General features: G+C 40.7%; 1 protein-coding gene across 3 annotated transcripts in view; it reads right to left on the reverse strand.

Annotated features, from left to right (window-relative positions):
* Positions 1-1070: 1070 nt before the first annotated feature.
* Positions 1071-17686, reverse strand: part of LOC117422812 (cadherin-4-like) — a 256978-nt gene continuing 240362 nt past the window's right edge. For all 3 annotated transcript variants that reach the window (XM_058990899.1, XM_058990898.1, XM_058990900.1), the window contains 6 exons: positions 10737-10879; positions 6836-7060; positions 6006-6239; positions 5677-5816; positions 5223-5387; positions 1071-4964 (listed from right to left, as the gene is read on the reverse strand). In XM_058990899.1, the coding sequence (XP_058846882.1) occupies positions 4758-4964; positions 5223-5387; positions 5677-5816; positions 6006-6239; positions 6836-7060; positions 10737-10879 (1114 nt within the window). In that variant the 3' untranslated portion in view covers positions 1071-4757. The remainder of the gene's footprint in view (positions 4965-5222; positions 5388-5676; positions 5817-6005; positions 6240-6835; positions 7061-10736; positions 10880-17686) is intronic.

Raw genomic sequence — 17686 nt, forward strand, 5'->3', positions numbered from 1 at the left:
TTCAAGGAGAAGGGACAGAGCGACACATTATTTCAATCTTCACACATTTCTAGATGGATGCACTGCAAAGGTTTCTCTCTTTCACTCTGTTATTTAACTGCTTCAGGTATGACAGCTGCTTTTTTGCTGGTGGGGTGCAGTTTTGTGGTAGTGGCAAGATGGTGAACCATTGTTCTTGTGGAGATGTTTTCGTATACCCCAAAAAACTGTTATAAACCATCAATAACGACACTAATTTTGATGGGAATGTGATTGAAGCAGGATGACTGTCCACTACTGTCAAATATGTTTACCTTGAGAGGAGCTCTACAAGAAATAAACCAGAAAACATCAAGCGTTTTTAAAAGGGGAACTTTATTTATAACACAGGGTCAGGTGCCAATGCACCAGTTTATTATGATTATGTATTTATTTATTCTTTTTACTTTTTTGTACATTATAAATCAGCAAGACCGTTTATGGGGTTGAAATCAAGATCTTAGTGGCACTATAAACACACACTTAAAACAAGAATTCTCTTCCCTTTTTAAATTATTTTTTTCCTTTACATTTTACGTATTTTTTGGTACAAAATGGTACAAACAACAATACAAAATAGTTGTGCTGCTGACAGTTTACAAAAAACGTATTTGAACTTGTTAACTGTGCAATGATTGTGTGTTCGAGTTGTGGAAAACAACCACAGTCATGCGGGCTGCTATGCATTTTTTTGTTTGTTTATTAATAATAATAAGAATAACAACAATAATAATAATAATAATAATAATAATAATAATAATAATAATAATAATAATAATTATTATTATTATTATTATTAATATTTATTATAATTATCATTTTGTCCATTTATAAAAAGACACATGCAAAAAAAAAGCTCCAATCTTACATGTATATTTTTTCTTGTATTTTAAGCTTCAAGCAATTACTACATTATGTACACACTGTGGTGAGTAACGTCTGAAGGTTAATTAATTGCGTGTCTAATTATACGCTCTTATTTTTCCAAATGAGTTTACTCTAGCTTTATCCCTTTTTTAAACGTTTCCTTTTTTTTCTCCACAGTCTCGAGTTTTATGCTTCGGGAATTTGAAATCAGCAACAATACATGTTGCTTCAGGAGGATCCATTTTTGTTAAAGTGGCAGCAACTCCACAGAGCAATCCTTCTCTCTGCCAAAGCGGACACACAGGGGGCTTTAATGATCTAGTACCATTGGTGAAATACTGTGCCGTGACCTTTGTACTTAACACAATACAGTCCAGGTTTGTGTTCCAAGGTTACAAAAAACCTTGAAGTGCATACAAGTGCATTTTTCTCTGTTAATAGTACGTACAGTACAACACCAGGGAACCAAAAACAGAAGTTTAGCTGTTATTTAGATCAACCGCTGTTAAGATTATTTTAAAAAAGCCTGTAAATTAAGTTAACCCCCTCCTGTGGTATTAAATCAGTGAGATATGAAACAAGAATCCTCTCCTTACAGACCTGTGTTAAAAACACTAAGGGGCTCTGCCCAATTTAAAGCTGTAATATATAAGGATTCACCGTTGCTAGTTTGGGAAGCTATAAACAAGCAACTCGATATGCTAATTGTGCTCCTATAGGATTACAGTAATTTACTTTTTACTAGGCTTTTAATTAGCCCCCCTCCCCCAGGCTTATGAAATTGACCTGCAGTCTGATTAAAAAGCAGTTCTGGATTTCTGTGCCAGTTTGTGATTTTATGTGAAAATCCAACCTTGTGGAAAAAGGCAATTCTCTTTTTAAGGCTCATTGTTTCTGTGCTCCCTGTTAACATTCTCCGAGTCACCCCTTTGCTGCTGCGTCACAAGTGCCTTTTTAATCCAGCAGCACCTAGAGCACTTCCGATTGTTTGGGCTGTATTGACAACACAATTCTTATTCCTTGATTCATGAATAATAATATTACTGCACCCTGTAACCTCCTGTCGAGACGTTCAAGTGATTCTGTCTGTGTATTTGCACCCTACTCTGTATATTGTAATGGGACTTATATATATATATATATATATATATATATATTTTTTTTTTTTACGTGTCCATGGATGAGTACTCCATGTGTTGCAGGGACCACCATATAGAACATTTCCTACATCACAATAGTACCAATGGTCTGTAACTTCATTTGGCTATTGGAGATTAAGCCAAAGCTTTACTAGAAGTTGAGTATGTTTTACATATGAATGACTGGTTTCCCCGACCCTGATAACACCAACATTGTACTGCCTAATGGTAGATTTGGGTCTGTGAAACCAGCCACATGTCAATGATCTTGATCGGAATAAAGATGTGGCTTGTCCCTTAGTCAGTGCTTTTGTTAAAAAGGTGCACTCCAGAATTATCACCACAAGCTAAACAGCACCCTGCAGATTCTGGGGAAGTGCAATAGCATTTTAATGAACCCTTGGAAGTTCAGTCTAGTTTTCACAAAGTAAAAATCATTTTAAATGCAGCTCTGTGTATCCACTTTTTTTCTGAATTTAGACAATGTATGTGCCAAGTAACACGACCCTGAAACGCAGTGACATTACTGTCTATGTCTGTGTACGGAGCAGGGTGAAATGTGTAATTAAGGAGAATATATTGAGTATTCACATTAGAATTCTAACCGTTTGTTTTTTGTGGGCTGGAGAGCTGCTGTACTATGAATCGTGCTCAAATTGAGCATGCACAAAAAAATAAAATAACACACACTGTAAGATCCAAACGGTACTATAATTATATGGAAAGTACAAACCACATTCTATTACAAAATAAAAGAAACTTTGACAGACCTCTGACTCTTCTACTCTTGCTAGCTGTACAGTAATCTAACACCCAGCAACGGTGTGCATATTCACAATGTATGAGGCTGAAGCTGAGGCGTGAACTCAATTTCAGAATGCTCAAGCAGCCCCAGGGTTTTCCTCCAATCTAAAAGATAAAAAACTAGCATTAATTAGTTGAACGTACGGAAGCTGAAGTGGACAATGGAATATGAATGGTTTGTACTGTAAGACAATAACAATTTGCAATTGAAGGCGCCATGCCTTTATTTCCTGTAGCCGGTCACTAATGGGAGACTACCATGGGACTGGTTACTTGACATCCGACAAAAAGCAGTTAAGCAATGACTGCACCACACCATGAACTTGGGGAGCTTTTAGCAGTAGGACCCCATACTTCAGTGCTCTTCCGGCACACAGAACAGTAAAGATAAGCAGTTCAGAAGTTATTCTGTAATATTTAGAAACAGTTCATTTCCTTTTTTTTTTTTTACAGTATATAATCCCCCCCCCCCCCCAACCACATATTTACAGCTTTTACTTTGAGACCTTTGGAAACTTCATGCATTCTTTTCACTTGCTTCAACACAAAGTCATACTCTAGATCACATTCTGCATCCAGATTCTAACACGTTTTTTTTTTTCCCCTGGCTTCACTTTATCAGGACAAAAAAGTGGTCTAAATCAAAGAAGCATTAGTAATTTGGCCTCCAGTACCTTCAAAATAATACTTTCCAGTACCTTCAACATAATACATGCCTTTTTAAAGTTTAGTAAAGACTTTTAGAATCGAATGTGTGCAACCCAACAGGTTAAATATGATAGTTTATACAGCAAGGTAATAGAAGTTACCTAAATCTCAAACGCACAACAGTTCCACTAAACCAGTTGACCCTGTATAGCAGAAGGTATAACGTTTGTTTCAGGATTCAATAGACCCTCGCTGCACCACATTTATTTATACCCTTGTGTGTATTCATACACATTATGCTTTACAGTAGTTATGAATGTTTGTCAGCTTGCTGTACCATAGAACCTATACTTCAAATATTATAACCCCAACAACTCACACTGGGTAATTGTTTTAACCGACTATGTGCCACCAAAAGTATAACAGAAGCTTATGTTTACCTGATAATAGCATCATTTTGAATGCATTTTACAATAATGTGCTTCAGACCTGCTTAGAGCAGCAAGGACCAAATACCAAATGGTTTCAATATTCTACTGTTCTGAATATTCAGACTCACAGTAAATAAAAGCCCCACACTGCATCACAGACACAATTCGTAAATGTCTGACACCTCTGTGGGGTCGGGGGGGATGACAAGTGGGGGTTTGTCCTAACTTTTGTGTTTGCTTCAGGCATGAAGATGGCTGTTTATAGTTGCACAAACCACTTGTTTTTTTATTCACTACCTAGTTTTTTTTTTAAAAGGCAATCTGAAAATAAAATGTAAAACTTTTTTTTATTAATATTTTTTTATGTTACCAACCAAACACTTTTTTTTTTTTTTTCAGGGTCAAAGAGGGAGAGAGTGCCGCCCGAGCCATTCGAATGACTTTCAATCCTGAGAAAGCGGGAATCCGATAAAACGCACCGAAAAAGGCACTTTAACAACAGTGCTTCTGTTCTAAGGAATTCAAGTTAAGAAAGAATGCCTTTCACTCTCTTTAATGATAAAGCGAAGGTTTCAAGCAAAATAAAGCACCTTCCTGCTGCCTGTGTTGAAACAGAACAATGCAGCTAAGACAATAAGCGTTCATTCATGCTATTAGACAACTTATATATTCTAAAAAGAGAAAAAAAAACAATGAGACTAAAAAAAAAAATGAAATAAAAAACACATTTGTTTTTGCTTGTTTTACTCTCAGCAGGGGACATTGATTAAAAAGCGGCCTCTTTGTACAGTCCTCACTCTTGGTTGGTTGGTTTCTGGAGTGTTGTCTTCGCCTCGCTGGCTGAGGTTACTTAGTCTTCATCCCCGCCCCCGTACATGTCTGCTAGCTTCCTGAAGCGCGGGCCCCAGTCGTTGAGATAGTCGTAGTCCTGGTCTCCGGTGCTGGATGAGTTGAGTGAGCTTACAGAGCCCGCTGTCGAGCCGCTTCCTTCGTAGTCGAACACCAGGAGCGAGTCATAGGGAGGTGCCGTCGGGTCGTTATCCGCAGCTCTGAGGCCCTGAAAGGAGAGGAAGAGCGAGTGTGCATTAGATCTGGAGAGAGACAGTAAGACATTCCCCAAATTCACCAAAGTCTTGCCTCACGTAGATTTACTGTTTCAATTGATTTCAATTATAATGCAGCCTGGTGCAAGTCCTGTGAACACTGCACAGTTTTCTCTCCGAGCCCCACATAAGCATAACCATACACTAGGGGGCAATGATCAAACCGATTCAAGACAGTAAGGATGCAGTTTAAGGTTTGGGAGACTCTGTACTTCGTTGATGAAATCCCCAATGTCCCCAGGGTGGGGGACGACTGGTCGGGTGGGGTACTGGGTCTCTGCTCCCACGGGCCTCTCGTCCACCCTCCTGATCCCAGGGGGCTTGCTGATGATGTGATCCAGGGACTCGGGCTGCTGGAGCTGGCTTAGGTCATAATCCTGAAATCAGGGTGGAGAGGGAGAGGAACAAAAGTCAGGGAAAGGACGAGAGGGCAACTAGACACCTTTTTCTGAAATACAACGCAATAACCGTTATATGTTCAGATTATCAACCCTGAGGTCGAGGGTTTGTAATCAATTGATGGGGGGGGGGGGGGGGGGGGGGGATGTGTACTATGGGTGGTGAAGACCTGCAGTGGAGAATTATTTTATACACTAGCCAGGCTTGCCTGAAAATGACCAAGTGAGTTCATACAAGAATAGATAGATGTAAAATATCGGAGCTGACCTGGTCCTCCTCGCCACCGCCTTCTTCATCATATTTCAGGATGTTGTCTCGCACGTCGTCCTCGGGGTCGATCAGGAGCTGTTTGGTCTGTCTCTCCTTCTCCCGCCTCTTCATCCACACCACGAAGAGGAGCACCATGGCTGGAATGGGAGAAACTCTTTTTTTTTATTCCATTAATCATAAACACATACTTTCTTTTAAGACACTACACATCTAAATCAGCCTAATCCACAGGGCTGAACCACTACACTTCACCCTAGATGGCGCTTAAAAAATATAAAGAAATAGATTATAGATCAGCTGTACTTGCAGAGCTGGTGTGTACTCACTGAGCAGTATGATGATGCAGATGAGGATGGCAATGATGGCTCCAGTGCCAAGTCCAGCTGCTGCCACGGCCCCAATAGTGGTGCAGTCTCCATTCTCGTCGCAGGGGCACACCTTCACCTTGATGACTGAGGTGTTGGACAGCGGGGGGTTCCCCGAGTCTGTGATAATGATGGGCACGTCGTACACGCCCGACTCCAGAAACACGATGCGCAGGCTCAGCTGGGCGTAGTCGCCTGAGGATCACCGAGACAGGGTTACACTTCCTACATTAAAACACTTCTATGACACAACCCCTGCTAATTATATTAGTCAACTGAAAAAAGGTCTATTTCTTCTATGTGTTGCCTGCAAATTATTTTTGATGTGGACTTGGGTTGACTGAGGCCTAAGCTGAGACAATCAAACTAATTTCACTTGTGAATCGAGCCTGATTCCAATACCCCCCCCACCCTTCCCATGTACTAGAGCTGCCTGATACCAACACCACCCCCACCCTTCCCATGTACTAGAGCTACACAAACCCATTCTTTGGAAAAGCTTACCACAGGTGGGGGCTGATTTACCACTGGGGTTGATTTACCATTCAAAATTAAACAAGTGAAGAAACAGCTGCTTGGATTTGTGATGATTGCTGTTGTCCTCAGTCTAAGAAAGCAGCAGTCATCACAAATCCATTCACTTGTTTAATTTTGAATGGTAAATTAGCCCAGTCAACACCAATGACCCTCGCCTGATGGTCAGCACCTGATTTCAAAGGAGAGCTCAAATCTGAATAATCGAATGATCGTTCTGTGCAGCTCTACCATCTACTAACCCACTGCCCCCTCACCATTGAGTCGGGAGATGGTCCAGTTGCGGCGCACTCTGCTTGACAGCTCGAAGACAAAGGGCCCCACATTGGGGTCGATGTCTGCGTCAGCAGCCGTGATGTTGATGGCGTTGGTGTTGGGCTTCTCGCAAATCTGGGCCTCTCTGGGCAGCAGCTCGGGAGCATTGTCATTGACGTCAATGAGGTAGATCTGAAGCGTGCCTGTACCACTCGCTGCGGGAGAGCCTGGATAAAACAGGGTCTGCTTTTTGTACCAGTGTGAAATTCTGGAACTGCTGCTGCTAATTCTCAAATTAAGCAATCTCACTAGATCAGCCCCAAATATGGTCAATTTTAATTTAAGAAATGTTACATTTACCACATTTTACTATAAGGTCCCTTCACCAATTGTATTGAACTGTATTTCTCAAAATCAAGTACAGTGCTTTGTAAGATGACCCTTTATAGCGCAGAACAAGATATAATGCATTATAATCATGGCTCCCATTTGCCCCATCATGCCATTCCACCAGCACTTTCATTATTGGTATATGGCAGAACACAATAACTCAGTCTCTTAACTATGACTCCTGTCTACAGCATTCTAAAGGGGGAGAACTCTATGTCTAAAAATGACACTGATAAAAGAGCACACAACAAAACAGCATTGTGTTGTTCGGATCATCCAGACCTTGAGGCATTGTGTAGAACATATCCAATTTTGATCTTAAAAACCTGAGAAGCAGAAACACAGCGCTGCGATACATAATCTGCTCCCTGTACCCAACGCTGGGAATAATAAAGAGATTTATACACATCTGACAGCCTGTTCTGATTACATTTGATTGAACAGAACAATAAGACGGGACCAATTTCTGCAGTGGAACAAAATATGCATGCACAGACTTCAAATGCCTCCAGCTATCAGTAAATCAGTGCAAAAGAAAGAACTCCAGCACTAACCGTAATGTGATATACAACTTCTAATACTTGCTTTAACTATTTCACAATGGTCTCGTAAGGATAGCTCAACAGAGATGACATTGGCCCCAAGGTACATTTTGTACCAAGCTGTATAGAGGGAATCGCTCTCCTCCTTTCCTCTTTAAGAAAGCGTCTGATATGAGAATTAATCTCCCTGCTACTGCTTCAGCCCTGGTAATGTTGAAGCACGATTGCCGTCAATGGTAACTCAGACAAACTGTACGTGTGAAATTGTTTGTTCTGATTGACCATCCACAATCAAATGTTGCTTGTAAATATATGAGCTGTCGTTAAGCAGTGCATTTTATTTAAATTAAACACACTTCTGGGTGTTACTCATTTCTGTTCTCCATTACTGTAGATGGCCCAGCTTTCTATTAATTTTGTATAGTCTGATCTCAGTCCTTGTGTGGATGGCCCCTTTTTAAAAATGCAGACAGGATGACAGTTGGGGGCCCCACAAACACCAGAACTGTGACATAACCACGTAGTGTTATTCTAATGTAAATAACTACTGTACTCTACTGTATATAGTTTTCTATACATGCACAATATAGAAACTTCACAAGATGTAGATAAATATCAGAGGTGCTTAATAAAAATAATATAATATAATAATATAAGATTTTAAATTTGTGGAGAGATGATGATATAAAAATAAAATATCAAAAGCCCAAGAAATACAATTTTTTTGTTTTGTTCATGCCTTTGTGGCTGAGTTTAACATAGAATCCAGAACGGCTCAAAATACTATGCAGTGGGAGTCATATTTCCATCTCTGCCAAGTGTTAAGCCTGTCTTTAAAGTCAGTGAGCTCTAATGAAAACAGCAATTAAACAAATGGTTTCATAGTTTATGGATTTTGTCTCTCTGTTGACAACTTTTTAATTGTATTAATGTTGCCACTTAAGAAGGGTCTAGCTGTGAGCGAAGCTGTGACAGAATAGTCATGCAGTAGGCTCTGGAGCCTGTTTGAGTTTTTTATTTTTAATTTATTTTCATGACAACCTCTGCATTCTGCCCCTACCTCTGCAATCTTTGGCCCTGGGAGATTTTATAGATTTATTCCTTGTCGCTGGGTAAATCCACTAGGCTAGTAAGACTCACCTGTTCAAATTCACTTATCCTAATGCTGGTGATTGATTGCTTGGTCCCTCCTGTGGTGCATTCTAATTCACACATCTAATGTTCTACCCTGCTCTGGACAGCTCAGTGTATTGATCCCGACCCTGCTCCTTGTGTAAATGTGTGATGGTGTTGTTGATATTAACAAAGTGTACCCTTTCAACAACTCAGGCCAGTTCAGTTTTCTACAAGAGCCGAAGGAAAACGAAATGTATGAAATAAGAAACAGGATTCACTCAGTGGATACCCATTAAAAAAAAAAAAAATACACAATTGTCCAGATACCAAACCACTTCCTTCAATAGTCTGGTTAATTCATCAGTACCAGACAAAAAAACAATGTTTAACAGCTTTTATGACACTGACTATAGATTTGTAAAAGCAGAAAGTGTTCCAAAATGAAAAAAAGCTTGTAGCAAGCTATCATTGTCTTATTCTTGCTACATCAAATCAAGGTTAAAACAAGCTATATATAGATAATGAGAAAGTAGCTTTAAAGGCAGTGCCAAACTGATTATGACACCAACATCTGAGATTTGAAGGCATTTTCTGAGAGTGTTTACTTTTGGAATACCAATAGCCCAAGCGGGCATTATCAGAATCCCTCCAGCTTTACTTCTGAAGACACTCCCACTACAGAAAGGCTGTCTGCACACTAGGAGCTACAGTAGACTTGAATGCACAAGAAAGCCCTAGAAGCAGTAGAAGTAATGCAAGGCGCTCCTAAATGTCGTCTTGTACAAACAAGACTAAAGGGAGTGCAGAAATTTCACATTTAATGTCCTTGACATTGGAACGTCTGGCCACTGGATGGCGCAGCGCACAAAGTTGAAATCTTATTGGAGGTACACTTTCAAGTAGTTTAAACTGGCAGGGTTGTTTGGTAGAGTTAGCACAGTGCTCCTTAGTTGTTTCATGATACCGTTTTGTAAATTGGTGTTTAGACCTTTGTTAAATGGAATGGTAAAATATGCTTTCATGTACTGTATAAGGGCTCTTTCCTATTTGAATGTGTTAGTCAGAGAGAGAAATATCAAGGCAGTATGTGATGCCCTTGCATTTAGTGTACTGTGCCTGGTCTATTTCCACAGCGTCAACCTCTTTCACCAATATTAAACGTATTAAAATGTATAAAACACCCAAGTACCTGCTCTGATTCACTCACTAGCATGGTGGTGTTCAATGCTGACATGAACTTTATTGGGGTATTAGAAGTTAACTTCTTAAATTTAACGGTAATCCAACTGCACAACCTTAAATCACTACTGACATGCCAATTACATCTAGAGGTCTGTGGCATTAGAAGTCAAGACACTAACACTCAGCGATGAGTAAAGCACAACCAGGGCCTTAGCAACAAGAGGCGCTGTCTCAAGGGCGTGTTTCAGTGGCTTTCTTGGAAAATGTGAACTTTTATCATCTTTGCATGAGAACAGCACTTTTAGAGAGACTGTAGGCAACATGAAAAAACACACTGCAAACGGTCTCAGGACGTTCCTGCATTATGCACCTCCACAGCCCGGTGACGTTTTTCAGTCATTTCCAGTCAAATCCAAATGCATTTTCCTTCTTGTCCTGGATTCCCCCCTGACACTAACTCTACCTCATTATAACAGGCAAGACTCTCCATCTCCATCACCACCACAGTCATGCACAATAACCTCCAGCGTGGTCCCTTCCCTTCACTTGGGTCTCCCTCTTATTATTTGTAAGAGTCCCGTCGGACAGCTAACACAGAGTGACAGGCCTGTCACAGCCTCGTCTCATTCCAGCTACATCACAGAGCACTGCTGGTGCCGAGGCAGGTGCTTACCATTGTCAGCTGCTAGGAAGGTGGCCTCGTAAACGTTATTTTTAACATAGACCGACTCCCGATCCAGGACTGCAGTGGTGGTGATCTGACCGTTGGTGGCATTAATGTTCAGCCAATTTGCTGGATCTGACAACTTGGAGTACCTGGGGACAAGATAAATTAATATAAGTGAACTCTCTCCCTCTGTGTGTTCTAAGCCGCTGACAGTTTTCCTTCATAGGATCTGACATTTAACTAAAGGCTAGCATGGCTTTCACCCAACTCCCCCACACCCCATGCACTTATGTATTATTTCATCTTTGAAGTGATTTACCTTGGATATTTACTAGTTGAGATGCCACATCTTATTTCAGTAACTCACTGCATACCCAGTTATTTGGTTAAAGTTGTGTTTATCTTGTATTTATTTTTTCCAGTTTCTCTGTATAACCTCAAATTGTTTATAAGCAAAATGTAAAATGAAGTAAATTAGAACTTGGTTTCAGTGAGTAATATCCTGATCCACTATAAACAAATAAATACATAATAAATACATAATTAAAGCCTTTTTTCTCAGAATTACCACTAAAACCCTCATTCTAATACACCACTTTGTTTCTGCCCATTTCTCATGAAGCAAAACCTTTACTTCCTTCCACAAGGACTCTGAGGTTCAGGATCATCCAAGCCCTAGCTTTTACCACGTGACAGCACTGCTTTCAGATTGACTGTTGTCTTTCCCACAGTGCCGAGTCTTGATAAAGCTGCTGTCAATGGCCAGTGAAAAACGGACCTTCAAAACTGCATTGGCTTCTCCGAGTTTCTCAGCCTTGAGCATGTAGTCAATTTCACCTAATTGTCCACTTTTCTGTACAAATCATTGGAACCAATTACCTCTGCTGTTTAACACGAGGGGCCATTCTGATGACAAAGCATCGGGAAAAAGGCTGCAGAAATTAATTGACTAAAGACGTATGTCTGGTAATTTGCTTGGTTGACGGTGCTAGAAACCCTTGGTACAGCAGAAGTGTAATCGTTTCTTACTCCTGACCTTCTTTCTTTCAGTCTTTGGACTTGCAGGTTTGGTGATGTTTAGACCACCAAATGTATGACTTGAGGCAGGTTCAAACCCAGGCCTCCAGATAAGAAAGGCTATAGAATATGTCTGCTGTAGCTTCAACCATGCCTTCACACGAGGTAAACACATAAGGGTTAACTGATCTGTCTCTATTGTCAATTAAAATGGAATCTAGTTGTAGGGTTACTATTGATACCACTAACCAATGGTGTTTATGCATTGCATTTTAAAACTGGTTGGCCTGATCTTGCATTGCAGTTGGCTTGTCTTCTATAGCAATTTGAATAAATGTATATTTATACATACACAAAAGACGCCAGTGTTGTCTGTTGTATTGGTAGTGCCCATGTCTTTGAAGTTTAATGTTGCTTATTGCCTAGATAAGCTGGAGTCAGCACATTACCCCTAACTTATTTCAACAACCAAGGACTCTTTCTGCTCAGGTTGCGTTTCTGTAATGTTCTTCATGAAGGGAGCAAACAGTAGGGCAACATGAAATATTAATACCATGATTTCCCAAGTCATTACCAGTCACTTCCAGCAAACTTCATGGCAGCTGACTGCATACTGCGCCCTACCAGTGTGACTCCCCTCCAGCTTGTTAAGATCATTTCTATGAATTGTTTTTTTTTTTTCTCTGAGTAGGTCCTAGACAACTCTGCTAAGCAGAATCAGGTTGGTCTATTACATACTTTTCAACCATTTTAAAATTGTTTGATCTTTAAATGTATTTAAACCACATTTCCTTATGTAGGTAAATAACCTTTTTCATTTCCAGGAACCAAAACAATAATTCCCATTATACCACTAGCATTTGTGTATAGCATCAGATGCATCAATTCAATGCATTGTATGCTGAGAAGCTGCTGTTTAAACCCTGGTCTATTTACATTTTTCTAGTTACAAGTATGAAAATGGCCCTTTGTCAGCACACTTTTTCTTGGGTATTTGGCACAAACACTTTTAAAATAATCAACTCAGACTTCATATTAAGCCTGTTCTGGTTGAGAATTCCCTCAAGTAATTGTAAATCAATTTCAACTGATATTTAAAAAGGACATACAACTGATACACGAATGTAGTACAGCTTACCTTTAATTCAGTGCTGTGAACTATGCTTGTCTCAAATTCCCGAAAGAACCATGCCTTTGGAGCTACCTTCCAATCACTGTGTCTCCTTGGGGTCATGTGATTAACATGTGGTCCTTCGATTATCAGAATTTGAGACAAATGTATTGAATAGCACTGCACTGGTTTGCTTTATTGATGTACGAGTTTGACCCCGTTCAAGATCCTAGGCTGAATTACATAGCTCAACATGGTAACAAAACGACTAAACGCTAAACACACACAAAGCCGCAAGCGAGGAGCCCAGGACATAAAGACTGTGGAGTGTGATGTCACTGCCACATGCCTTTACTGCCTAAAGGGTTAGAAAGCTGTGGGATGAACATAAATTAGCACAACAAACACAGCATTTATACTGGCATTGCCATCCTTATTTGAGGTGTCTGTAGCGAGTGCTCGACACAACGTAAGAAGATGAGTCTACTCTTGTGACCCCCTAAGCATTCACCCCAATTAATTAGAACCAGACAATGAATATTTAGAGAGCTAATTGCCAGGTATCACTCTCAACACACTTAGCATGCGTTGTTTCAGGATTCCCCTGCTGCAAGGTAGGAGACTGCTATATTAATGGAAACAAATAATAATACAAATAAATGCTTTGCAGGCATTTCTTTTTTCTCATTATTATTTGTTTCAGAGCTGAGTCTGCTTCATGCTTTTTATTTTATTCACCCTGAAGATATATTAAAGAAAAATTGCCAGGCTAATAAATTATTTGCTCTGTACACTAAAATGCATTTAGATTTTTTTTTCTTTTCTTTTGTGAATGTAGAATAAAACTGCACATTTTACCAAACTAGTTACAAACAAGCTGGAAGATACATTTAAAGCCCCTAAAAGTATTCCAGAGTGGTTTGTTATTTATCTTGGAACAAAAACCCTTTCCCTAGAAATGTGCTCACTGTTTTCTGATGTAATAAAACTTGAAAAGATCTATGCCCCACAAGGGTAACGCTATACTCACAATACTAATTCTGTTATTGCACATGTAATAACATAGAAACACAACTCATCTCAGTGTAATTTAATGGTACTTTTACTAAAATGTTAATACACTTGGCTATTCCACTGCCGACTGTGGACGGGAGCTCCCAGGGGGCGGCGCACAATTGGCCGAGCGCCGCCCAGGGGGGGAGGGGAAGGCTTAGGTCGGCCAGGGTGTCCTCGGCTTACCGCGCACCAGCGACCCCTGTAGACTGGCCGGGCGCCTGCGGGCTTGCCTGTAAGCTGCCCAGAGCTGCGTTGTCCTCCGACGCTGTAGCTCTGGGTTGGCTGCATGGCGGGCCTGCAGAGTGAAAAGAAGCGGTCGGCTGATGGCAAACGCTTTGGAGGACAGCGTGTGTTCGTCTTCGCCACTCCCGAGTCAGCGCGGGGGTGGTAGCGGTGAGCTGAGCATAAAATACAATTGGCTATTTCAAATTGAGAGAAAAAAACGGGGTAAAATCAATTGGTGACGACTACATTTTTGAAAAAAAAGAATTAAAAAAAATAAAAAAGTGTTAAAACACAGCTAAAATTCCCCCCATTATATGTGTTAATAACTTTGTCAATGGTAATTAAACTCAATGTTCCTTATCCACAATATCAAACTGGGAACATGTCACCTCATTAACAAAAGACAAGACCCCCTGCAAGATGACAGATGGGCTACGGTGGCATAAACACTACTTACTCACAAGACAGTGGAAAATATACCATACAACATTCCTACAATGCTTTAAAAGAGACAGTTCCTTTGAATTGCTATACATATAATAAATCATAATGTAAGCGGGTGAACTTAAATAGGGGGGCTTTCCTGGTGGTTTCTTGTAGAACATATCTGTACACAGTTATTAATTATAGCTAAAAAGAAGAGGAGTAGTACGTTGAAATATATTTTTAAATGCCCTTGGTTGCGACCCCAACACTGTAAACCCTTCCCCATCCAGTATACCCATGTACCTCACACATGGTTTTTGTTTCAGGGGTGCTTTATCAGTGCATATTGGTCAGAAACCCTACTTATAGGCACAAGATGCTCCTGCACTGCATGCCTATGTGTTTCACTGCCTCGGCTGCAGTTTTGTGATATTTTCATTACTGAGAGGAGGGCAAGGCAGTGCGTGACAGACCAGACTGACATGGTGTCCCATGAAGTAGGTACAAAGTGAATATATAAAATAGGAAAGACCCCCCCAGGATGTCTTCTATACATTTTTTATGCTGTTACTCAGTTTGCTTGTTGTCAGGTTCCACAGACCCCACCCCCAACCCCTCCCAGTTCTTTGAACTTTCTTTCCTCACCTCGTATTGAAATCTGTTCCAGGCTAGAACAGACCAGTAATATGGCTTACTTTAGAAATAAACAAGAAAAAGAATGAATGAATGCAATAATGATCCCAACCAATGGGAAGAACCTCAACAGGGCTTATTGACAACCAGAGAGGTCTTCACAACGGGATACTCAGCTTTTAGATCTTGACTCAACGAGGCTTCCCTGGGCAATACAGAGACAAAGACATGCAAGAACGAGCGGAGCGGCTGGACCTCCCTGTTCTGACACTTTCCGGGTCTGTTTCGGATTGTGCTCTCCTTAAAAACATTGTTTGCTGTCCTGGGCAGACAGCTACAGATGGAGGCATGAGTTCAAATAAACAATAATCCTAAATTACAGCCAATGAAATGATTGCCCCGGACTGGGGCAAGATTCACAATTTCTCCAAGTCCTGTACCTAGAGTCTCTAATCTAGGAATCTGCAAGCTGCTTCTTGAAGCTTTTAAATGCTCTAACATCTGTTTAGCCGCGATCTTCATTAAAAGTTTACCGGATAAACCAGCCCACTGACTGCCAACATCATGCCCAAATCAAATTGCAGAAACAGTGGGTGCTAATGGTATTCAAAAGGCTGTTGAGTTATCAGTCTGTTAGCAATCTTTAGATGATGCTACTTCCACAAAAGCTTTAACGTGTGTGTGATAGGGGAGAGATCTGTGCTGACTCTGCTGGCGTGTTCACAGTGCTGCAGGAGGGGGGCGTCAGTCATCCAACAACCGCCTGTCAGTCATGGCCGTGACACGGGGAGGTGGGAGAGTGGGTGTGTGGACTTTCCCTCTCTCTGAATGGCTGGGAGGCGGGTCTTGGGGAGATTGTTGGCCCTATAAGATAATGCTCTGCTGTTTCCTCAGGTCTGCCTTTTTAGACGCGCTGGATGTGCGGAAAGTGCTGGTCGGGAGCGAGGATCAGCGGAGAGAAAGAAGCCTCCTGATAGAGAGAAATAGGGAGAGCGGGGAACCTTTGGGCAGAACCCCAAGTATTGAATAGGCAAGCATAGCGAGCTGGGAGAGTAGGACGGAGATCCGGGTCATGCGGGTAGCGGCGACCGGGATATCGTTGCCAAGGGCAGCACCTTTTTCTTTGTAGGTTTATTACTGTGTTTTATTTTCTCTTTTTCTTTTGCCTTTTGTTTTCATTGTTTTTGTCTGAAGCATCTGCGAGTGCTACGGCCCGATCACTGGTTTACCAGACTTCTGGTATTCTCCGTGGTTCTGTTGACCATCGCTGGTAAGCAGACCACGGACACACAGCGCCATCTGCAGGCTAAAGAAAACAAATACCTCCTCAAAACGAAAATAAAACTGGGCACCTGTGTGGTGACTCCAAATACAACTATCTGTCTCTGAGTCAGTGAATTACCCACCACCCTTCCACAGTGTGTCTTTGTCAAAAAAGCAAACACATTCACAACGCACAAATGTATGCACCTGTGATTAATCTGTAGGGAAGAATTCAGCTGAATTAAACTACATTTAAAATGAAAACTAAACACGCAATTAAATGTATGCTGTGTTATTTACACCACAACAGTTTACTTTGCGTGATTTCCCCAGCCAGTACCATTAATAAAGATTGATTTTGCATTAACAATCAGTGTGGGGAAAAACAAAACAAACAAACAAAACATATGTACAGATTCTTCTTAAAGAGATGGAGAGGGGAAAAACCTAAATTATTGAAACTCAGTTACTGAAGCATACAGTTCTGGCCGGAGAGGAGCTGCAGGGTATACAGAGAGATAGAAACAGGCCATACTCCACCAAAGATTGTTCTGCAGCCTTAAGGTGCTTACAAAATGTGCGATGCAGTGGATTTCAAGAAACAAATCAAAAGTACAACAAATGAAAGCTGCTGGAGTTATTTATGAGCATTCCCTGTGGTTGCTGGGAGTCAGTACTCTTTAAAGGTATGAACCTACAGCTTAGCGTTGGATAATTGGAGGCTTCTTAATGTTGAGCTCCTGACAATACCAGCTTGCTAATGAGCAGCATAGGCACAAAGGTGTGTTTACATTTTAGGCTCCCATGTAAAAACCACTCAGACTCCTTAAAGTAAATGCTTAATGAAATACACTGTGACCCATCTTTGAAAACACCAACAAAACAGCTAAACACAGATATTGCTTTCAAACAGTTGGTATCGCTGTTAAAAAAAAAAAAAAATGCAATGCAATGACCATGCAGTACGTCTCCCAACTGCTGTCAATATATATATAATCAATTTACTGTTGTTGATATTAAATGGTGCCGATTAATTCATTTAGCTTCAGTAAAGCTATGCTGTGTTTTTTTTTTTTTTTTTACAGCAAGAAACCTGTAAATGTGTTTCTGGACATTTTCACCAAGGAAGCTGCAACTCTTAACCCTCTTGCTAAAACCTTGCACCTTTTGACTCTGGGGTTAGGAAATGCATCAGACTTCTTTTACTCCAGCTGCTTTCTGACAG

Source organism: Acipenser ruthenus, chromosome 18 (genome assembly GCF_902713425.1).
Source record: "Acipenser ruthenus chromosome 18, fAciRut3.2 maternal haplotype, whole genome shotgun sequence".
NCBI classification, from domain to species: Eukaryota; Metazoa; Chordata; class Actinopteri; order Acipenseriformes; family Acipenseridae; genus Acipenser; species Acipenser ruthenus.